At 44.1% G+C, this 24,262-nt stretch overlaps 1 protein-coding gene across 1 annotated transcript in view; it reads right to left on the bottom strand.

Moving 5' to 3' along the window:
* Window positions 1-24,262, bottom strand: part of CFAP20DC (CFAP20 domain containing) — a 334,505-nt gene that overhangs the window by 96,192 nt on the left and 214,051 nt on the right. Inside the window, exon 14 of the mRNA XM_040408726.1 lies at window positions 8,204-8,575. Coding sequence (XP_040264660.1) covers window positions 8,204-8,575 — 372 coding nt within the window. The remainder of the gene's footprint in view (window positions 1-8,203; window positions 8,576-24,262) is intronic.

Below are 24,262 nucleotides of genomic sequence, written 5' to 3'. Positions count from 1 at the left end.
ATCTCCTGCAGTAAGGAGAAGAAGTGCAATATGTCAACGTTTCTCTCTTCTCATTCTACCGATTGGTGAGGGTCTCAGTGCTTAGACCCCACTAATCAAACTTTTTATATGGCTCTACGACATATCAAAATTTTACCAAAACTCAGCGATCCTTTAAGAAGATTTCTGGGTTCAGATTATTGATGTCTATCCTGAGGAGAGACCATCCATATCAGATCTGTTGGGATCTGACTCTCTGCACCTTCGACGATCATCTGTTTGAAGGGGCCACCACACTCGTGTGAGCACTGTGGTTACTTCATTGTTTACCTGCATGATGTCTACTTAGTAGTAGCTGTGCAGGATATTTCAGCTTCGTCCCATTCACTTGAGCGTGGTGGTTTCAGCTGAACTAAGACCGTGCCAAATGTTGAACCCCCCCCTCGCCCTTCCCCACTGATAAAACCTGATTAAGATTTGGGGGCATTTGATTGGAAGCATTTTGAAGGAAAACAATTTGGGCAGCATGGTGACTCAGTAGTTAGCACTGTTGCTTTGCAGCACTGGGCTTCTGGGTTCAGAACCAACCCAGGGCAATATCTGCATGAAGTTTATATGTTCCCCCTTTGTTTGTGTATGTTTCCTCTAGGTATTCTTTCCATGGTTTCTGTCCACACTCCAGTCCAAACACATACTTCTTTGCCCTAATGTCTCTGGAAATTAAATTGTGAGACCCACTGAGGACAGGGATGGTGTGACAACTTCTGAAAAGCTCTGCAAATGTCAGCGCTATGTAAACAATGAGAAATACTATATATATATATAGTGGGACTGATAGGCAGTCCTAAAGGTCCCCATACACATAACAAAAAATACTGCCAAACCAGCCAACTATAAGTACGGGGGCTTCCCAACATTGAACATGTTCGTAGGGGAATAAGCCACCGCCATAACGGATCCGTCTTGAACACCATTGAAAGTCAGTGGGGGACGGATCAGTTTTCTATTGTGTCAGAGAAAACTGATCCGTCCCCATTGACTTACATTGTGTGCCAGGACAGATCCGTTTGGCTCCGCTTCATCAGACGGATAGCAAAACGCTGCAGGCAGACTGATGCATTCTGAGCGGATCCTTTTCCATTCAGAATGCATTATGGCAAAACTGATCCGTTTTGGACCGCTTTTGAGAGCCCTGAACGGATCTCACAAACGGAAAGCCAAAACGCTAGTGTGAAAGTAGCCTATCCTGAAGGGGTTCTCCAGGATTTTGATACTGATGACTCTGGTGAGCAAATTGAGCTTCAGATCCAAGATCCAAAAGGTCTCCATACAGCATTAAAACAAAGTTTTTGAACGAATCAACTTCGGATCTTGGATCGGAAGCTCAATTCACTCACCCCTAGTCATCAGTATCAAAATCCTGGAGAACCCCTTTAAGACTAACTTTTCTTAGTCTTTTATTTATCTGACCCATGTACATGTAACACAAATATGTAGAATGCCTTTGTTTTTGTCTTTTTATTCTTCATCTTTCAGCTTTAAGCACACCGATTGCTCGATCCTTAGCAGGAAAGGCTTAGGCTACTTTCACACCAGCGTTTTTCATGGATCCGTCATGGATCAGCAAAAAGGCTTCCGTTCTGATAACACAACCGCCTGCATCCGTTATGAATAGATCCGGTTGTATTATCTTTAACATAGCCAAGACGGATCCATCATGAACTCCATTGAAAGTTTTCTAATGTGTCAGAGAAAACGGATCCGTCCCCATTGACTTACCTTGTATGTCAGGACGGATCCGTCTTGCTCTGCACCACATCGCTTGCAGCGCTATTCTGTCCGTGATGGTGATGCAACCAAACGGAACGGAATGCATTCATTAACAATGAATGGGGACAAAACGGAAGTGTTTTCCCCTGCTATTGAGATCCTATGACGGTTCTCAATAGCGGAAAGGGAAAGCACAAGTGTGAAAGTAGCCTAAGTGTGTACGGTCAACTGTACATTGCTGCTCTCCATGAGTCCTTTATACATTGCACAGTTCTGAGAACATTCAGGGAACTACAATAAGCATCAATATGAGCAGAAGTCAAAGTTAATTGCAGCATGAAGCATTGTCACTTATCCATTGGATAGGCGATAATTGTTAGATTGGTGGGGGTTAGAGCGCCCAGCATCGTACTCCACTCTGGTGGGGGTCATACTTGCTTCACCACTGCCCCAATGAAACTCCTTCTAGCAGCATTTATGTGGCTGGGGGTGACAAGATATACAGTAGATATCGCATTGTACAACACTTTTCAATGATATAAGCATTCTATAAAGGTTATGTTCACTTATTCAACCACTGTATTGCTTCATTCTACCTACAGTAAAAATAAAGTAATTTGCAAATGGTCTAGATTAAAAATCGCCAACCGTTCCATGTATGCAGCTCGTGTGCAGAGCAATTCATCTCCATGGTAATTGAGTAAGGGATAGTTGGAAAGGAGTATAACTAGAGAGGGCCTTGCGGTTCGCCCAGCAGTCGTTTCGCAGCAAACTTTGCTCGTTCGCGATTCGCTGAACATATGGCGATGTTCGCATGCGCCATATTCTTTTGCATTGCGCCGAACTTTGACCCATGACACATCCATCAGGTGGGACAGAACAGCCAATTGAGACGTTTCAGCACATGGACACACCATGACCCTATAACAGAACCCGATATCCCAGCCATTTTACATTCAGTGTTTTGCCAGTGTAGGGAGAGGTTACTTTGTGGAGCAGGGACAGGCTGTTAGGGACACCAAACGCTAGCTAATAGGGCCACAAAAGTCCTTTTAAGGACTGGTATAGGTGTGCTATCGATAGGTGTGATACACAGAGGAGTGCGATATACTTATAATATACTTTCTAACATAGAAAGTATATTATAGCGCATTTGTATTGTGCAGCGGTTGTGTGCGGTTCTGCTGTGATACCGCAGCTATATAGGACAAACGCTATTGGAATAACTAATTGCAACTGGTGTGATATACCTGTTGCCAAAAAAAAAGTCATTGAGGGGTGTGATATACCTATAATATACTTTCTAACATAGAAAGTATACTATAGTGCATTTGTATTGTGCAGCAGTTGTGCTGCGTTCTGCTGCGATACTGAAGGTACAGTGCCTTGCAATAGTATTCACCACCCTTGACTTTTTTCGTATTTTGGTACATTTCAGCCTTAAATTCAATGTTTTGTTAATCTGAATTTTATGTGATGGATCAGAACACAATAGTCTAAGTCGGTGAAGTGAAATGAGAAAAATATGTAAATAAAACTATTGTTTAGGAATAGAAAACAAAAAAATTTGCATGTGCGTATGTATTCACCCCCTTTGCTAGGAAGCCCATAAAAAGCTCTGGTGCAACCAATTACCTTCAGAAGTCACATAATTAGTAAAATGATGTCCACCTGTGTGCAATTTGTCACATGATCTATCATTACATATACACACCTTTTTTGAAAGGCCCCAGAGACTGCAACACCTAAGCAAGAGGCATCACTAACCAAACACTGCCATGAAGACCAAGGAACTCTCCAAACAAGTAAGGGACAATGTTGCTGAGAAGTACAAGTCAGGGTTAGGTTATAAAAAATATCCAAATCTTTGATGATCCCCAGGAACATCATCAAATCTATAATAATCAAATGGAAAGAACATGGCACAACAGCAAACCTGCCAAGAGACGGCTGCCCACCAAATCTCACGGACCGGGCAAGGAGGGCATTAATCAGAGAGGCAACACAGATCCCTTAGGTAACCCTGGAGGAGCTGCAGAGTTCCACAGCAGAGACTGGAGTATCTGTACATATGATTGCGGGGTGCGATACACCTGTTTCCACAAAATACTGATTGAGAGGTGCGATATACCTGCTTTTACAAAATACTGATTTTGGGGTTCTATATACCTGCTTCCACAAAATACTGATTGAAGGGTTCGATATACCTACTTCCACAAAATACAGATTGAGGGGTGCGATATACCTGATTCCACCAAATATTGATTCAGGTGTTCTATATACCTGTTTCCACAAAATACTGATTGAGGGGTGCGATATACCTGCTTCTAGGGTTGGACGATATAAAAAATATTCCCACGATAACGATATTAAGAAATTTATCGCGATAACGATATATATCGCGATAAATGCCCATTTAGAAGAAAAAAACACTTGGGGCCACAAGGAGCCGTTATACTGTATGAGGGCAGCCAAAAGGAGACGTTATACTGTATGGGGGCAGCCACAAGGAGACGTTACACTGTATGGGGGCAGCCGGGCAGCCACAAGGAGACGTTATACTGTATGGGGGCAGCCACAAGGAGATGTATACTGTATGGGGGCAGCCACAAGGAGACGTTACACTGTATGGAAGCAGCCGGGCAGCCACAAGGAGACGTTATACTGTATGGGGGCAGTCGGGCAGCCACAAGGAGACGTTATACTGTATGGGGGCAGCCACAAGGAGACATTATACTATTTGGGGCAGCCACAAGGAGACGTTACACTGTATGGGGGCAGCCACAAGGAGACCTTATACTGTATGGGGGCAGCAGGGCAGCCACAAGGAGACGTTATACTGTATGGGGGCAGCCACAAGGAGATGTACACTGTATGGGGCAGCCACAAGGAGACGTTACACTGTATGGGGGCAGCCGGGCAGCCACAAGGAGCTGTTATACTGTATGGGGCGGCCACAAGGAGCCGTTATACTGTATAGGGCAGCCACAAGGAGACGTTACACTGTATGGGAACAGCCACAAGGAGACACTATACTGTATAGGGCAGCCACAAGGAGACGTTATACTGTATGGGGGCAGCCACAAGGAGACACTATACTGTATGGGGGCAGCCACAAGGAGACGTTACACTGTATGGGGCAGCCACAAGGAGACATTACACTGTATGGGGGCAACCACAAGGAGACGTTACACTGTATGGGGGCAACCACAAGAATACGTTACACTGTATGGGGGCAGCCACAAGGAGACGTTATACAGTGTGGGGCAGCCACAAGAAGACACTACTGTATGGGGGCCACAAGGAGACGTTATACTGTATGGGGCAGCCACAAGGAGACAATATACTGTATGGGGCAGCCACAAGGAGACGTTACTCTGTATGGGGGCAGCCACAAGGAGACGTTATACTGTATGGGAACAGCCACAAGGAGACACTACTGTATGGGGGCCACAAGGAGACGTAATACTGTATGGGGCAGCCACAAGGAGACGTTATACTGTATGGGGCAGCCACAAGGAGACGTTACACTGTATGGGGCAGCCACAAGGAGACGTTACACTGTATGGGAACAGCCACAAGGAGACACTATACTGTATGGGGGCATCCACAAGGAGACGTTACACTGTATGGGGCAGCCACAAGGAGACGTTACACTGTATGGGGCAGCCACATGGAGACGTTATATTGTATGGGGGCCACATCGCTTTTTCCTAATACCGCCCCGCCAACACCGGTATATCGCCCAACCCTAGCCTCTACTCCAGTGGCCTAAAGTAAAATTTTTATCCAGTGACCACCTATTGTACCTCCAGGCACATCATCAATTGTTGTTTTCTGTCAGGTTAATGCCTAATTTTTGGGGCCTGTACTCCCGTGGCCTAAAATAAAAATTTTCTAGGATCCAGCAGGGCACATTTTTGAGAGTTTCCCTTAAAGAGGTATTCCCATCTTCCCTTTTCATACTTACCTTCCTTGAGCGCGACGTTCACTTCCTGGATTCTTCTCCCGGCTGGGCCACGCTTGCGCAGAAGACTGAAGATTTTCTCCCCGCCGGGCCGCGCAATGTCCTGAACGCGCACGCCGGCCGCGCATGTGCTATGGTGACATATTCCTGGCCTGTATAGTACAGAGCTGGCGTGCGCGTTCGCAGCTCTGTACTATACTGGAAAGGTAAAAGTCATCATGGCGCATGCGCGGCGGCGTGCGCGTTCAGGACATTGCGCGGCCCAGCCGGGAGAAAATCCTCAATCTTCTGCGCAAGCGCGGCCCGGCGGGTTTCGTCAAGAGAGGTGGCCGTAACCAGGGGAGACCAAAGGCAACGATCAGGTAAGAGGGGACTTATTTTCTCTAAAAGGGTGAGAATTGGGTAATTAAATGTATTTACAAAAATGATCACTGTCAAATAATTAACAGATTTAACAGTGATCATTGGGATGGGAATACCCCTTTAAGACGATAAAAATGGCCCCTGATAAAAATACATATTTTTTGTGGGAATTTTTGCCATTGATCCCCCTCTGGTATGTCACTGTCCATGTTGTGGGACTATTTGTGCACTTCTAGTGATTATTTGGTGGCTGCAAATATGACCTGAAGGTTTTTCAGGTTCGCCTGCCATTAAAGTGAATGGGGCCCGCCGTTAACGCGCGGTTCGCGAACATTTGATTGCGAAACGTCCCGGCCGATGTTCGTCCATCACTAAGTATGACATCAGGATCAGTCTATACAGGGCTTCTTTTTAGTTTGTAGTCATGGAGACATATAGAACTGCAAAGTATTTGTGCATATAAAACGGTAGGCGATTTGTCCTATTTTAGATGCATTTGAGAGTAAAATACCAAAAATGAAAAAAGAATGTCAAAATAAATATGCCCTTAACAGGGTATTCCGGTTGTAACAAGTTATAGGGGATAACCATTCGATCGGTGGATGTCCCCCCACAGATCAGGAGAATGGGGACTCTGTACCCCTGAAGGGAACGGCCAGTCGGGCATGCAAACTGTGGTTCCATCCAACTCTAAGGAGGTTCATTAAACTGCTGAGCGCTGTACTCGGCTCCAGAATTCTCGTAGCGGTGGAGAGGCAGGAGTGGCAGGGCGCATGCTTGACCTGCCGCTCTGTTCATTTTGGAGGGCTCTGAGGGGTATGGGGTCCCCATTCTCATGATTGGTTGGGGTCCCAGCGGTAGGACTCCACTGATCTAATAGTTATCCCCTATCCTGTGGATAGAAGATAATTTGTAACAGCCGGAATACCCCTTTAAGGACCATTATCTATTTTTGCTGTGATCTTTTAACAAAAAGTATCAAGTGCTTTACAATCACTTTATTAGTGATACCTGCTGTATATATAGCGCTATATCTCATAACTAATAGAAATGCAACTTCAAAATTCAGCTTCATTTTTTGTGTTTTTTTTCTTCGTTGTAAACCCTCCATAACCTTTTCAACTTCCTATTTTAGCCCTCTGTAGGGAGGATAAACAAAGCCTTCGTATAACTGACCAGAGCTCACAGCTGGAAGATATAAACCTTCCCAAATCAATTCCCCGTCGCAGTGGGCAAATATAAACCTTACTGAATCAATAGATTGGAAGTAGGGCTCTTATTAGATGACGTCCTAGCCATTGCTTTCTAAAACACACGCCTGTCTTTTATTCCTAAGAGAAGCTCATGTCTTAAGTAAGAGAATGAAATACACAAACAAAGTGAAATAAAGTTGTAAATGTTCACATGTTGATATGGCGAAACGGATTTTATACTTTAAAGAGTAACATTTTAATAGGATGTCCCTAATGCCCTAATAAAAGTTTTTCTAATATACTTTAAAACTGACATTTCTGTACACCGCTGACTGCTCAGTGGTGTACGGGCTGTAGACCCCCCCCATTAATAAGGCCGCAGCAGCAGTGCGTATGGGCAGGAGTGCACATTGTTGCTCCTGCCTGTGCCCCCCCCGGAGGTTTACTAACTCCTGGCATAGCACATGGGTACCCTGTACCCAGGGGTGCACCACCAATGAGGCCAGGTGAGGCGATCGCCTCAGGCAGCACCAGATAGGGACATAAAGGGCCATGAGCTGAAGGGAATGGGTTAAGTTAGGGTTAAACTGGCATTGGGGAGGGGTTCTGTTTCAGTTTCCGGCTCAGGCAGCAGGAAGGCTAGGTGCACACTTGCCTGTACCTATGTACTATGCCAGGATAAGCTGAGCGGAGCGGGCGGGCTCTTGCTTCTGACTGCTCCGCTAAGCCAAGAGCTGACATGCAGTCTTAGATTTAAACCACTTTTCCACTTAAAAATGAAGACTGATGGACTACCGGATTATTGACTGGTGGTGACCAAAATAATTTTCCCAATTTTATTTTTTTGATGAAGCCTTTACATAACAATATGCCCTCCCGCCAATGATAAGATGAAATCAAGCATAAAGAAAAGATGTTTTCATTTACTTACTGAAGATTCATCTGTCATTTTCCTCGGTTCCTTGGGGATTTCCTTTAGGGATTTCTTACTCATTGAAGTCCTTAGCATTTTATCTGATACAAATTGTTGAATTTTCGAAATGATTGAATTTTCCTTAGAGATTTCATTCCTGCTTCCGCTTGGGGACAGGCTGCGAGTTGGCATCAGACTTCTCTGAGCGCTGAAGCCTCCTGTCTTTGCTTCTGTATCAGCGTTTGAAATGGAAGCCTTGATGTTTGACTGTATGCTTGAGGAAAAGCCGGAACTTCTGCTAGTCAGGTCCGCCAAACGGGATGACTCAGACAACTGGGTTGCGTCATGGGCTGATTTAGGGCTGGAAGTCCATTGAATAAAATAGCTCTCCTATTACAAGAAATGAAAAAAAAAAAACATGGTTACTATAGACGTAGATCTTATGGCTAAAGATAGGGTCTTCAGTTCATGACATATGCTTAAGCTTGGTCATCAGAGTATGATGGGTGTGGGTCCGACTCCCATAATGCCTACGATTTAGCAAAAAGTCCCTGTGGGTATGGATTTGCGTGGCACTGCAGGACCACCTATTCAAGTCCAGAGGCTGAGCGGGACTGGGCCGCTATACCAGGCACAGCTATATTTGTTTGGACATTGCTCTGCCGGTTTCCGCAAAGGGTCTGCAACTTCTTTGTCTGGCTGACCTGAGAGAATACCAGGGTTGGATCCCACTGATTATACATTTGTGGTCTATCTTATAGGGGTTGCGTCACTTCAGCCAATGGCATTTATCATGTAGACAAAGTTAATACAAGGCACTTACTAACGTATTGTGATTGTCCATATTGCCTCCTTTGCTGGCTTGATTCATTTTTCCATCACTTTATACACTGCTCGTTTCCAGGGGTTATGACCAGCCTGCAATCCAGCAGCGGTGGTCGTGCTTGCACACTAAAGGGCCAGCCTCTCTGGTGGCCAGGACCGTAGGAGCAGCTCCCATCCCCGCCACCTCATATCTGCACTGCAGCGGTGGCCGTAAAGCATGGAAACAAGCAGTGTATAATGTGATGGAAAAATGAATCAAGCCTGCAGAGCAACCAATATGAATAATCACAATACATTAGGTCCTTGTATTAACTTGCTCTACATGATAAATGCCCTTTGCTGAAGTGACACAACCCCTTTAAGTCCATAAATTGAAAATCATGCAAAGCGCTGTTCCGAAAAAGGGAATAGGGGAGGTGCAAACTGACTCCTCTGTCCCTGCCTACTTGCACTTGCCCGTCCTAGGCAACGGAACGCAACTGGGCGCCGATCCCTAACCTGCGTAAGTGCGGAGTGACAAACAGACAACGAGAGGTCGAACTAGCAGGGTCAAAACCAGGAGGTCAAGGCAATACCAGGGAGCAGGCAAGGACAAGTCTAAAGGTCAAGCAGAAGTCAAATACCAGGAGAAGCAAAAGTACAAAAGGGTCTAGCAAGAGACGTAGTCAGGTTAAGGTGAAATACAAATACCAAGTCAGACGTCAATCGAATATTCACAAGGGATAGGACCTTAATCACAGGCAACCAGTTCGGCGCTCAGACTTTTCATCGAACTTACGGGAGCGAAGGACGCCGACCACGCTAAGGAGGCGTGCGCGGCCGAGTCCTCTCCGCCCCCCCGTTGCCTTGGAGACGAGGACGCAGAGCACGTCCTCGCTCCGAAGTTATCGCAGCCCCTTTAATGTTGTCTGTATTAGAAAAAACTGGTGATGGTGAGAAAAAGCCTTGGATTGCCTTCACTGCCAGGTGGGACAGGGATAGACTAGGCCAGTGATGGCTAACCTCTGGCACTCCAGCTGTGGTGAAACTACAACTCCCAGCATGCTCCATTCATTTCTATAGAGTTCTGAGAACAGCCAAGCAAGTGTACATCTTGGGAGTCGTAGTTTTACGACTGGAGTGCCGGAGGTTAGCCATCACGGGCCTAGGGCCATCAGAAGAATCTAAAGACCCACCCTCCAAATATACAGGTCATGTCCACGTTCACTGTACGTCTAATGATCTGCTTCACTGCCACCTAACTGCTGGACCTTATGAGTTTGTTTCGGCTAGACTGCATGAAGCTCTGGTTGGCCAGTTCAACACTGTCCATTATCATAGAAGACAAAAAAGTATTTTCACCTAAGGGCTCCCCAGCAGTTTGAAGGGGGCCGCTGAGTGTGGGCAAGCTCTGCATCTTCTTCATTTTTTTGCATTGCTCATTTAGTAGCTCCTGTGCGTGGTATTGCAGCAGACAATGGCGGACCTCCACACAATGCTAATAAGACTTTGCTATTTGCTCTTTACATTAGGGGATACATTGCCGTGTATTGGCTCTAGCTAAACATTTTCTCCTTTTCAACTGTCTCCCCTGAGGTTTAGCTTATAACGACTATTAAAGGAGTTTTTCCACTGTTAACATTGATGGTCCATTGATCAGAAATGCCCTCTACATCTGATCAACGTCACTGTATGGCGCTGCTTCAGAAACAAAATCCCAAGGAGGTCAAGGCCCCTATGTTCTAGGCATAGATGTGGGAAAAAAACAACACACAAACAAGTTAGAACTATTAAGTCATACAAATAAGGCAGTTCTATTTTCTGTTTCGAGAGATATTTTGATTAGGGCACACCTAGAGGTGAGGAGGTCTCATTGAAATGAATTAAAATGGATCTTTCCTAGGTAAATGGCAGACCTAACGATACCTATTGTATATACTGATACAATACTGGCGCTGGTCAACACTACCACACAACAAAGTGCCTGGGGGATAAGGGCTATGTGCTTGTTTACCCAATCATCTTTCATGATCTAACTTAATGGGGTTCTCCACAATTTGCTAAAATCCAGTAGGCAGCAAGGGGCTTTGAAATATATATAAAAAATAAAATAAAAAATGCAGTCGTCACAGGCCTTTGAGCTTTCACGTGACTGCTGCAGCCAGTCACTGCCGTGTGAATCACCGAGGTCAGTGATTGGCTGCAGCGGTCACATGAATGATGAACATGACATCATCACTACAGGCCCGGCAGAGAATAGAGCAGCAGGGACAAGAGTGGTGAAGGACAGGAGCGATATTTTAAAAAGGTACAGGTTTTTTTTCTCAAATTTTTTAAAGACCATTGCTCCTTGTCAAATTTCAACAAGTCTTGGAGAACCTCTTTAACTACCCATACCTTATGGAAAGGGTATAACTTCTCACCACACATTAAAATAAAGTATATAGCCAACCTGGTCTGGTCCCTCTCTGTACAGGGGCCCTATGATGAGCACATTGGCTGTCTCTATGGTATGATTTAGAGGAATATTCTGTAGTTTTGATACATGACCATCACAGACTCCTATTAAACTCCATATAGGTTATGGTAATTCTTTTTATTCTAAATTTCATTTTTATCAAAAATCACAGAAAAGAGATAAAAAACAAAGATAAAAACATCCTGCATGATATGATAAATAAATATGCGGATGTGCCTGGCTACATTTATGAAAAAAAATCACAGGAAAAAAAAAAGAGTATAATAACGCACAAAATGGATGCAAACATTATATATAGACTAAGCCCTCGTTCTGATATAATAAAATCTGAGACTCTTAGCCAATATATTTTGATCAAAGCACATCTGTGCCCACCTACCCCCGCTTTTTTATCTCTTTTCTCTGATATTTGTTTATTTTGTAGCATATGCTTGAGGAAGTGGCACCTTCAAGTGTGAATATGCTCCTATTTTATCTTGGGAGTAGCATTTCTGTGCACGTTTGCCCTTCCTATCAAACAGACAGACCGCCTTGATTAGGTGGTACATATTGGTGCGCTCGCTCCTCCTTCCATCAGTTGCCTGACGCACATGGAGGTGACTAGAAGCAGCGCACCATATGTGTGGGGTCTGCGCTCCTGAACATAAATGCCTAATAGCATAGGTAGGTTTAGCGTAGGACCTGCCTGACCTGAGATCACCTTGGCGGGGGTAGGTGGGCACAGATGTATTTTGATCAAAATATATTGGCTAAGAGTCTCAGATTTTATTATATCAGAATGAGGGCTTAGTCTATATATAATGATTGCATCTATTTTGTGCATTATTATACTTTTTTTTCTGTGATACGTTTCATTTTACCGCATTTTATATATATATATTTGTGTCAGTGTTTATAAGCAATGGGCCCCTATACGGCCATTTCTTATAATAATAACAGAATGAAAATGTTATTATGAACATTAATGTTCACCCCGAAGAAGTGATCGTCAGGGGACATGATCTGTGACACCCCCCTTTGCAGCCGGCCCTTCAATCACATTATTCATCTTGCTTAAGACGGCGGCAGGGGCAGCTCGGTGTGCGGACACTAATGATGTTTTTATAGGCTCCTGTTCAGCATGAAAATCAAATTCTATCAATTATACTTTGTCACCTCTCAACCCACTGCCCGCATCACGCGCTATGTAGGCCAAATGGAGATTTTCAGGCGCTATTAAGTACGTAATAAGTCTCTCAAACATTACCAATTATGAATATCAAGTGACTGAAGTTCTGCTTTGTGCACCTGCCTGCAGATTGTTAAAGAAATAGCTCCAGATTATTTCTGTTACTTATGATAAAAAAAACCTTTGGGACTTATTAGGAAAAATGACGATGTCGCTGAGCGCCGCAGTGGCCTGGCCTAAGGACACAGATCTGGCACTTAAGGCCATGACGGTAGACTAGTTATTCCCCTCTAAGAGCAGTAGAGGGTAGAACATGCAGCTGCTGCATACCTCTTGGGAAAGAGGACTGCCAGATATTTTTTATCCTAGCTGAGATTTTACCACTAAAATTCAAAAATATGGTTTTGCTTAACTGCTTCATTACCGGAGTGTTTACCCCCTTCCTTACCAGGCCAATTTTTAAGTTTAAGCAATGGGCCTATCTAACTGTGAACAACTAATTTCTTAGCCAACCCACATGTATTTGATATAATTTTTCATAGGACACTGTAGACCTTTCTTTTGTGCCAATAGATGACAGATATAATAGGTTAAAAAAAAAGGAAAAACTGAAAATTATGAAAAGAAATTATATTTTTCATTTCTTATCAATTTTTTTTTTCTAACTGGTACAACAGATTTCAAGAGAAACATTTTTAAATCGTATTTTTTTTTAAAGAAAGCGAAAAGAAAAAAAAATGTGTGTATGTTGATAAATTTTGCACACACAAAGTCCACTATACTATTGCTAAAAGTGATAAATATATACCGTATTTTTAGGACTATAAGACGCACCCCCACCCAAAAAAAAAACCTGAGGTGATAGCAGCAATGCATCTTATAGTCTGAAAGCTAATGACCGCTTCTATTATGGAAGCGGTCATCAGCATGTGGGAGGCACAGGGAGCGGTGAGGGAAGCACTGCACAGCTGTACTCAGCCTCCCTGGTCTTCTTCTAGCCCTGCTCTGCACTGTGTCCTGATGGCGTACAGCATCGGGAGGTAGTGCACGTAGACGCACACTATGACCTGAAGCTGTACGGCATCAGGTCACTGTGAAGCCCCGGCCGGAAGAAGATCAGGGAGCAGTGCGTGGCAGCACCGTCCAGAGCAAGCGAGGTAAGTTTATTTATTTATTTTTTTAACGTCTGATCTGAGGCTGATGGGGGACTGATCTGAAGTTGAAAGCGGTCTGATCTGAGGCTGATGGGGGACTGATCTAAGACTGATGGATGTTGGGGGGGGTCTGATCTGAGGCTGATGGGGTCTGATCTGAGGCTGATGGGGGTCTGATCTGAGGTTGAAAGCGGTCTGATCTGAGGCTGATGGATCTTGGGGGTCTGATCTGAGGCTGATGGAACTTAGGGGTCTAATAAGGTTCTGATCTGAGGGTGATTGAGCTAGGAAGTTTGATGGGGGTCTGATCTAAGGGCTGATAGAGCTTGGGGTCTGATTTGGGGGTCTGATCTGAGGTCTGATGAAAAAAACTATTTCTTATTTTCCTCTTCCAAATCCTAGGTGCATCTTATAGTCCGATTGCATCTTATAGTTCAAAAAATACAGTATTTTTATTTTATGTTTTTATGAACAAAAAAGGAGGGAAAAATGTGTGTGTATACATAGTCTGCTATACTAATGCTAAAACTAGTATAGCAGGTGTAGGCAACCTCCGGCACTCCAGCTGTTGTGAAACTACAACTCCCAGCATGCATACTTGCTCTGCTCTTCTAAAAACCCTTATACAAATGGATGCAGCATGCTGGGAATTGTAGTTTTACAACAGCTGGAGTGCCGAAGGTTGCTGATCCCTGTAGTATAGTATAGCTGTAACTCTTATTTTTTATTTTCTTAGTTTCCCTTTTTATAATTTTTTTTATTTATTTTACTTTACAGTGCACTGGATGCCAAGCAGGGAGACCAGTTTGCTTGGTCTCCTGTCTCCTTACCGTGACAGCAGCTGTCTAATGACAATGTCGTAACAGCGATCTGTAGCATCAGAAGGCCACTGACAGATTGCAATTTAACCCGATGCTTTTATATGTCGGGTTATGGTTAAGAGCTTACCGCCATCATGTACACATGCAGCCGAGCTAAACTTGATGGTTAACGCTTTAAGTAAAAAAAAAATGGCACAAAAAAGGTTAACTAACACAAGATGGCACATCTGTTATCCCACTGCTATGAGATTAAAAAAGTGTCCGTCTTGGACTTAGAATTATTCATCAGTATCAGATCGGTTGGGGTCTGACTTCTGGCGCCCCCCCCCATGATCACCAGTTTGAAGGCGCTGTGAGGCTTGGGTGAGTGCTGCGACCTCTTCATTACCAGGCACAGTGCTGTGCTTTCTGTAGTGGCTGTGAGTGGTACTGCACGTAGCTCTGGACCAGTTGCTTGAATCGGGTCGAGTTGCGTTTTTAACCGATCTCTAGCTGGTAACGTTAAATATTCTGATTCATTTTCATTTTTGGCATTTAGATCTCACACTTTTGTTGGTATTGACCAACCTGTACGGCCCTGATAATCTGACACTAAATGGTATAATTATTCGCTCATCCTCATTCACCAGAATTGGGCTGAGCTGCAATACCAAACACTAACCATGGATGAGAGAGGTGCTGTTCTACTTTAGTCGACTTCCTGTTGTGATGTCTCCCAGGGAAAATCCTTGTACAAAGTTACACTGGCACTCCATAGAGACCAGTGATCCGTATGTTATGTCTCCTTAGTTTTTCAGGGCCAGAAAATGCAGGGCAAGAGTTAGAAAGCGCTCTAAAAACTGACACGCAGGTATAGCACCTTAATGAGAAAACAGTCACCAGGTGAACAAGAGCGACTGCACCGCTCATGCTCAGCCTCCCTCCATTAATTTCTATGGGAGCACTGAAAATAGCCGAGCGCTGGCTTGGCTTTTTCCAGCAGATCCATAGAAATGAATGGAGCGTGGCCTGTGCTTGACGCGCACTTTCTATTCATTTCAACTGAGTCTTCCGACTCTCGCCAATTTTCAGCACTCCCATGTAAATGAATGGAAGGAGCCTGAGCATGAGCGGCGTGCTCTCCTTCACTGTGGGATCTCCGATCTAGAGGTAGGTGTGGGTCCCAGTGGTTGGAGCGACACCTATCTGAAACTGGTGGCATATCCATAGCGATATGCCACCAATGTCCTATGAGGGATAACCCCCTTTAAGTGCACCAAGGGTGGACCCAAGCTACTCTGTGCACCCTTGCTCTTCCTGCTTCTTCTGCCAGACCCTCCTTCTCTTTTATTGACAGGACCAGGTTCCTGCAAAGTTATCTCGCCTGATCCTGTCCATCATGAAGGAGAGGGAGGGGCTGAAAGAGGAAGCAGGGGGAGCAAGGACCCACCGTCGGTGCACTTAAAGGGGTTGTCCAAGCTTTTTCTATTGGTAACCTATCCTCAGGATAGGTCATCAATATCAGATCGGTGGGGGTCCGACACCCGATACCACCCCCGATCAGCTGTATGGGGAGACGGCATGCGCAGTGCACACATGCCGTCTCCCTTCTCTCTCCCTGTCTGCTGAAGCTGTCCCATAGACATACAGCGGAGAGCAGAAAGAGAGAAGGGAGATGGCACGTGCCCACTGCGTGCGTATTCTCCCCATACAGTTGATCGGCAGAGGTGCCGGGTGTTGGACACCCGCTGATCTGATATTGATGACCTATCCTGAGGATAGGTCTTCAATACAAAAAGCCTGGCCCTTTAACTGCTCATTTGCATATGGATTAAAAAATATGTTTACTCCAAAGTGTAGTGAAAAGTATCATTACATTCAGAGGAGCTTTGTGTAATAGCGAATTTCCTGGCGACAAATTGCCTTTAAGCCGTTCAATGACAGCAAGAGCTCAGCTAGCGGCCCACGTTAAAGGCCAATTCAACTTGCGTTAAATTAATTGAAACCCAACAGATATTTTTCAGAGGAACCCAAAACCTAGCCAAGACTCAGTGTTTTTTTTGTATAAACTCTGCTAATATCTGAATTCTCTTCAGTTGCGCATAGCCCAACCTCTCCGCTCCTGTCAGTATCATTTCCTGAAATAATACGAGCGGTTTTGACAGAATAAAGCATTGAACAGCAGATAGCCCTTGGCTGAAATGTCATGGATTTAAGCATAGGGTCTGCAGCCAACTTAATCACTCCATTTGCTGTCGGTAATTCAGCCGCCTCCTGCAAACAGATGGGACCCTGGTGCCTTGGAGGGAAACTTGGTAAACATCATACAAGGCACATGCATAATATTGTCATTACATATTAATAGAGACATCGGCGTGAACTTTACATACATGTCAGATTGAAGTTAATGCATGTTTCTTATACCTGGGAGGATAAACATTAAGGAAACGTCCAGGAATCAACATTTACATCTTAAATCACAGCTGGTATTTTATCTCCTCGCCCAAGCTTCGACCCCTGGCATATTGGCTTTTTCTTTTTCTTTTTTTATTACATAAACCATCCTGGCGCCAGTAAGCAATTTGTAAAAATTTTTTTAGAAAAAGTGTGCATTTTATGTTACTTATAAAAAATCAGTAATGCAAAAGAGCAGTGAGTTGGAGGGAGATGTGAGCAGTTCAAGTCAGGGGAGGAACAGAAGATAATACCCCCAAGAAATACGTGACAATGGGCAATAGAATTAGATTTATACTATATCTTGCAGAGCAGTTAAAGGGATTCTGTCACCAGATTTAACCCTATTAAGCTAGCTGACATTAGCGATGTCCTAATATCAGCTAAACCTAACTAGCCTATTCCTACTTTTATCCATGCCCCCATTACGCCAGAAATCTAACTTTTATAATATGCTAATTAGCCTCTAGGAGCGGGGGGGGCGTTGTTCCTGCTCCTAGAGGCTCCGTTCTCCCACCTTTGTCGCATCCCTCCAAGTCCTGATTGACAGGGCCAGGCAGCGTTCGCATCCGTCTGCCAGCCCTGTGCTCTGGGGAAATCTCGTGCCGTTCAGCATTCGGCGCAGGCGCGGTAAGGGAAATATGCTCTCACAGGCTGCCAGCTTCCTCACCGCGCCTGCGCCGAATGCTGAACGGCGCGAGATTTCACCAGAGCACAGGGCTGGCAGACGGATGCGAGCGCTGCCTGGCCCTGTCAATCAGGACTTGGAGGGAGGCGACAAAGGTGGGAGAACGGAGCCTCTAGGAGCAGGAGCAACGCCCCCCCCCCCGCTCCTAGAGGCTAATTAGCATATTATAAAAGTTCGATTTCTGGCGTAACGGGGGCATAGATAAAAGTAGGAATAGGCTAGTTAGGTTTAGCTGACATTAGCACATGGCTAATGTCAGCTAGCTTAATAGGGTTAAATCTGGTGACAGAATCCCTTTAAAGGGGTATTCCAGCCAGAAGCATTTTTTCATGAGGTGGTAAATGTTGGATCAGTGGGGTCACCCAATTGCCAGAACAGGTGACCCCTTGTATCCCATTCCCAAAAGACTGTGGCTAGGAGAAGTTTGATTGGAACGATGGCTGAGCATGCACCCTGCCATAGACTTCATTCAAAGTCTATGGAACTTACCCAAACTGCTCCTGTCCCATTACCATTATATCCAACACTGAACACTATTTTTTTTATCTAGACAGGTCCAGGGCTCAGAACCACTAGCGTATACCTAAGGTGAAAAGATAGAATTCAGACTTCTTACAGCCACCACTAGAGGGAGCTTAGAAGCATATTGCACACTGAGTTCTAGTGTGCCGTAAGCTCCTACGCTCCCTCTATGGGCGGCTGTAGGCAGCTAGATTGTTACATTTTAACGGGTTTACCAGTACTTTTATTTTGGTAGTCTATCAATACCTGATGGACAAAGATCCAACAGCCAGCACCCGCACCTATCAGTTGTTCATATCTGTGTCCATAGCCTCTATCCCCAGTTCCATTACTTTCGAAGGCAAGGATAGAGTAGCATGCAGCTCTATCCTTGCTATCAACATGATGGACACCTTGACAGGTCCCATTAGAAGCCTGTGTTCTTTTTGGATCTCAGCGCTGATATGTTCACCGTTTTCTATGATTCATGACTCTTCAATACACAAAGCACGAGCCTGACTTAATATTCATCGGCATTAACTGGAGTGGGCACCTGAGCTGCTGCTGAATATAAATGCAATGCTTTAATGATGATGTGCCTTGTGACCCCATCAATTCTCTCTACATAATTTAATAATGTCTGGAAAAAAATCTAATGTGTCATTAATGGAAAGGTGGACATTGCTAATTGACAAGGAAATATTCCTATGGTGTGAGCGTGAGACAGAAAACTGGCAGGCCTACTTAGAAACATCGTATTTCTGCGATTTGCTTGAGGATTATGACAAAAACAGGCTAAACAGAGTGCTACTTACACAGCTTGAACAGTTTTTTAAGTGTCTTTCCACCTTTGAGCTGCATTTTTTAAAATCTAAATAGATGCTTACTGCAGACTGCTTCATTATAGAGTTTATTGTATGATACATATGCAAGAAGCTCCTGAGCTCCCTCTAGTGGTGGCAGAAGGCAGACAGATTTTTATTTCAAGAACTGGAAAAAAGTGGCCATTTAGGTTCTATTAATTTTTGTCCCAACAGATAAAACAGAATGGGGAATGAGTTGAAGGTGATGGCATAACCACTGACTCTACAGAGATGATCCAAGGTTGCTGGTTTTCTCTTGCCTTCACAATATATAATTAGTTAACAAAGAATAAAAGAAAAACTCACCGAAAATTTTCAGGTTAGGTTCAAACTAGGAACATACAGTATATACCTAATGAAAAGGAATCTGGAGTTAATTATCTACAAGGGCTAGTATGGAGCTGAAATCCATTCATGATCCACTTAGACCATTTTTAATCATCCAGGGTTCTGTGTAGCTTCCTTGAAACCTGGTCATGGAAGGTCTAAGGGGCTCATTTGAAGGGCATCTGTCAGCAGATCTGTACCTATGACACGCCCTAGAGGGTTACTTGCATAGCTCAAAACATAATTTTTGTTAGCAATGCGGGCACATATGGACATGGGTCCAACACAGAAGCCCTCAGCTGCCAAGTGCACATGCAACAGGTCAGCCAGTGTCATAAGTCCAAATCTGCTGACAGATGCCCTTTAAATCTCTTGCAATGATTGTAGCTGTTTAAAGTTGATTAATGTGAAAGAAGACCTATCGATTCAGAACCTAGCTATGGTCGGCGATTATCTAGTGCTCACAAAGGCATTACCCCACTGCCCAGTACTATTGCTGTAGGTGCATGGTATGGTGAGGGGGGGGGGGGGGGGGGGACGGACGACTTGACGCTCAGCTTGTTGCAGAAATTATTATTAATTTATTAATAAAGTTGCAGAACCCATCTAAGTCTGAAGAGTGCGCAGTAATAACAGGCTGAATGCTCAGATGTTCTTTCTATTTTATGAACAGAATATGACTATATTATTGCAAACCAAATCTCTCGAAAAACAGAAAGTCTTTGGAGTGCCGCTACATTGTCTTTGTTAGATATTCAAGCTGAAACTTGTTCCAGAAACATCAATAGTGTCTGCCAGATGAACTGTATCTTGCATATGTATATTGTGGGGAGCTGATTTCCCCAGAGCTCCTCTGGAAAAATCTTGCTAAAGAGACCGTACATATGGTTATATGGACATTCGTGCTGGATACGCTGACCTTATTACCCATGCTGAGAGCTCATTCTAAAGAGATTATTCTAATGGGGTAAACAAGCCCCCCCCCTCTTAGACAGAATGTGAACATCTCTCCCGCATACACTATGAACAGATGAGGCAAGAAACAAAATATTCCTGCTTTGTGTTTTACAGTTCTGTACTTTTACATCACTTTCGCTGCAGGTTATTTTTTTTTATACTGTATTTTTGGTTTTACCGCAGTCATGAGCAATAGAGGGATCTGCTTTACTGCATTACCATTTCCAGATGGATCTATATAGCACCAAAGCTGACTATATAGTGTTAAGGTCCTTTTACATGGACTGATGTTACAGGCAATTATCGGGAACAAAACACTTACTTAGAGGAAGCAAAAGCGGCAGTTACATGAAGCAATTATCTTCTCTGTCTGAGGACGAGCTATCGCTTGTCCCCGTGCAGTTAACTGTTTTTGAGCAGCAGATTACTGTACTGTAAAAGCTGGTCATCTTGTGCCACACATAATCTACTTGGTCTGACGTGAGGCTGTACAAATTACCAGCGAGTACTGCAAGTTCAATTGATGAGGTATGGGGCTCTCTGCTATGCATGCAGGAAGCCAACTGTTTGTTTTTGGTCCTCGAGGGTGGACATACCATTGAGGTGGCTGCTCTCACTACTGTCCCCTGGGCAGGGGTGGGCCACAGCCATTTTAAAAGGAACTAGTAGCTTCCTAATGCTTTTTAGGGTGCTTGTAAGTGACTCAGTGCATACATTTTATGGCTCTTTGTTATGTATGTAACATACACTCACCTAAAGAATTATTAGGAACACCATACTAATACGGTGTTGGACCCCCTTTTGCCTTCAGAACTGCCTTAATTCTACGTGGCATTGATTCAACAAGGTGCTGATAGCATTTTTTTAGAAATGTTGGCCCATATTGATAGGATAGCATCTTGCAGTTGATGGAGATTTGAGGGATGCACATCCAGGGCACGAAGCTCCCGTTCCACCACATCCCAAAGATGCTCTATTGGGTTGAGATCTGGTGACTGTGGGGCCATTTTAGTACAGTGAACTCATTGTCATGTTCAAGAAACCAATTTGAAATGATTCGAGCTTTGTGACATGGTGCATTATCCTGCTGGAAGTAGCCATCACAGGATGGATACATGTTCTCATTCTGTTTACGCCAAATTCGGACTCTACCATTTGAATGTCTCAACAGAAATCGAGACCCATCAGACCAGGCAACATTTTTCCAGTCTTCAACAGTCCAATTTTGGTGAGCTTGTGCAAATTGTAGCCTCTTTTTCCTATTTGTAGTGGAGATGAGTGGTACCCGGTGGGGTCTTCTGCTGTTGTAGCCCATCCGCCTCAAGGTTGTGCGTGTTGTGGCTTCACAAATGCTTTGCTGCATACCTCTGTTGTAACGAGTGGTTATTTCAGTCAACGTTGCTCTTCTATCAGCTTGAATCAGTCGGCCCATTCTCCTCTGACCTCTAGCATCCACAAGGCATTTTTGCCCACAGGACTGCCGCATACTGGATGTTTTTCCCTTTTCACACCATTCTTTGTAAACCCTAGAAATGGTTGTGCGTGAAAATCCCAGTAACTGAACAGATTGTGAAATACTCAGACTGGCCCGTCTGGCACCAACAACCATGCCACGCTCAAAATTGCTTAAATCACCTTTCTTTCCCATTCTGACATTCAGTTTGGAGTTCAGGAGATTGTCTTGACCAGGACCACACCCCTAAATGCATTGAAGCAACTGCCATGTGATTGGTTGACTAGATAATTGCATTAATGAGAAATAGAACAGGTGTTCCTAATAATTCTTTAGGTGAGTGTATGTTACATATGTTGATACTTTCTGATGAGATTTTGGAGAACAAAGGACCAAAATGTTCTTCTTTCATAGGAACCTTCTACTGTTGTGTCTGCCCCTAGCCCAGTGGATGAGGTGTCTGGCTCAGTTTGGCCTTATTGCCTTTCTTTACAGGTGGTATCAACATTTGGTAGGCTTTAACAAAGTAGAGCACATGGGGGGAAGGAATAGATGTAAAAGGGGTTAGAAGGCAAACAAGAACAGGATCATATTGTCAGTGGTATGAAAAAGTAGCAGGAGGGTGTCTGTTATGTTTCATGCTTTCATGCTTCGTAGACATCATATCTTATTGCACTGCGCTTACTGTTGCCACCATTTTACATATATGCTTTGTGCAGTCCACATATTTTGTTGAACCCTGGCAAAAATCATATTTTCATGTACTGTTTTGTGCATAATTATAGGAATTCAGTCTGGAATAAGCCTCATCAGGATTCGTCAAACATGCCTGATCAGTTGAGTTGATCTGCCTAACAAGATCTCAGGAGTGAGCACTGTTCAATACAGACAAGCATAGCCATATTGTCCCATCAACCTCAACACTTGCTGCTTAGCTATTGAGTCAGAACAGTGTCCCTTTGGGATTTTTGTGAAACCCATTTCCCTCATTGTACATGCAGTATCCCACTATCAAGGTAGTGGAACGCCTCAAAAGGGGTGTAAAGCTGTGCTTTCATGTAACATATGCATTTTATGTATTTGTGCTGATCAATAAATTAATAGACCGTATCTACACCCTCCACTAGATGAGGCTGTTGTCAACCCCTCAAGATAGAGAGATATTGAGATGGGGTTAGAACACATCAGTCAGTGTAGTTGATAGATAGAGTTTAGAGTTAGATCAAATTGCGAGCGTAGATGCTAAGTGGGAGAGTTGAGAGTAAAGCCAGGTACCATTCTGAGCTAGTCAAAGAAAAATAACTTTATACACTTGAAAAGCATTCCAGTGTTAAGGAGTGGTGCAAGTAGAAGCTCTGTGGATATAAGCTGTCTGAAAGGATTTTATAGGCTCTATAGCAACATGGTCTAGAAGTATAATGGCTTCCAGTCCTGGACAAATTCACAAAAGGCAGAATCTGGATATGCCCACTATACTAAATCCCACAGAGGAAACCTGGCATAACCTAAATTGTGAGTACAGCAACCTGTATAAAAGTTGCAGCGTTCAGTCTGACGTTGGGGTCTGCTCCATGCTTGCCTGGTGTGAAGTGTTGTGCCCCTATTTCTGGATGCATGTGCCTAGAGAAGAGACATCTTGACCTATTAACTACTGCTGCCACGTAACCTGTAAGATCTATGAAAATTGCACTCTGTGAATGAGCTGCCATGCAAGCTAAGAACTGTAACTGATGTGCTTGACTTTGAACTTCAAGTAAAGAACTACCGCAACACTGCCTCATCATTGTCTCCTCCACCGCTGCCAAGGTACTGTCACGATCAGTGTGGGGGAAACTCCACACTGAACACAGGAGGGAAGGGGAACAGTAACTGGGCCTGGAAAGTAGGGAAGAAACAGGTCATCTCTTAGACAACCCTATTCCGGGCCCTAACTACCTATCAATATGAATAGACCTTGAAGGTAGGAATATTCATATGCAGGGTACCTAGGCCTTTATATCCATATAAGGCCCTGGAAAAGGTTAGGACCAGAGATAATCCATTTCTCCCCAGATGGACGAATGGAAGTCTCTGTCTCAGGCCAAGATACAAACAACAGGGAATATAACAAACACAAACAAACGCGACACTTAACTTCTGTAGAGACAGACGATCAGGAACACCAGAGACAAACTCACACCAGATCAGCCAAACCCAAAAGAAGCTATCTACCGCATAGTCAGAAGGGTGGGGTCAGACTATAAAGGGTAGAAGTGATGACCACTGTCAACAGCTGAGAAAAGGGAAATGGTCATTAACCCTATTAACACTGAATCAAGAGAAATCAAGGAGGCTGTTAGATTCCTCCACGCTCAGCCAATCTCCTTGATTTCCTGACATCAGTCACCTGAGGGACCGTGACAGGTACCCTACCTTGCACCTCACTATTT

Source organism: Bufo bufo, chromosome 9, assembly GCF_905171765.1.
Source record: "Bufo bufo chromosome 9, aBufBuf1.1, whole genome shotgun sequence".
NCBI classification, from domain to species: Eukaryota; Metazoa; Chordata; class Amphibia; order Anura; family Bufonidae; genus Bufo; species Bufo bufo.
This window is presented reverse-complemented; position numbering and strand designations above follow the sequence as displayed.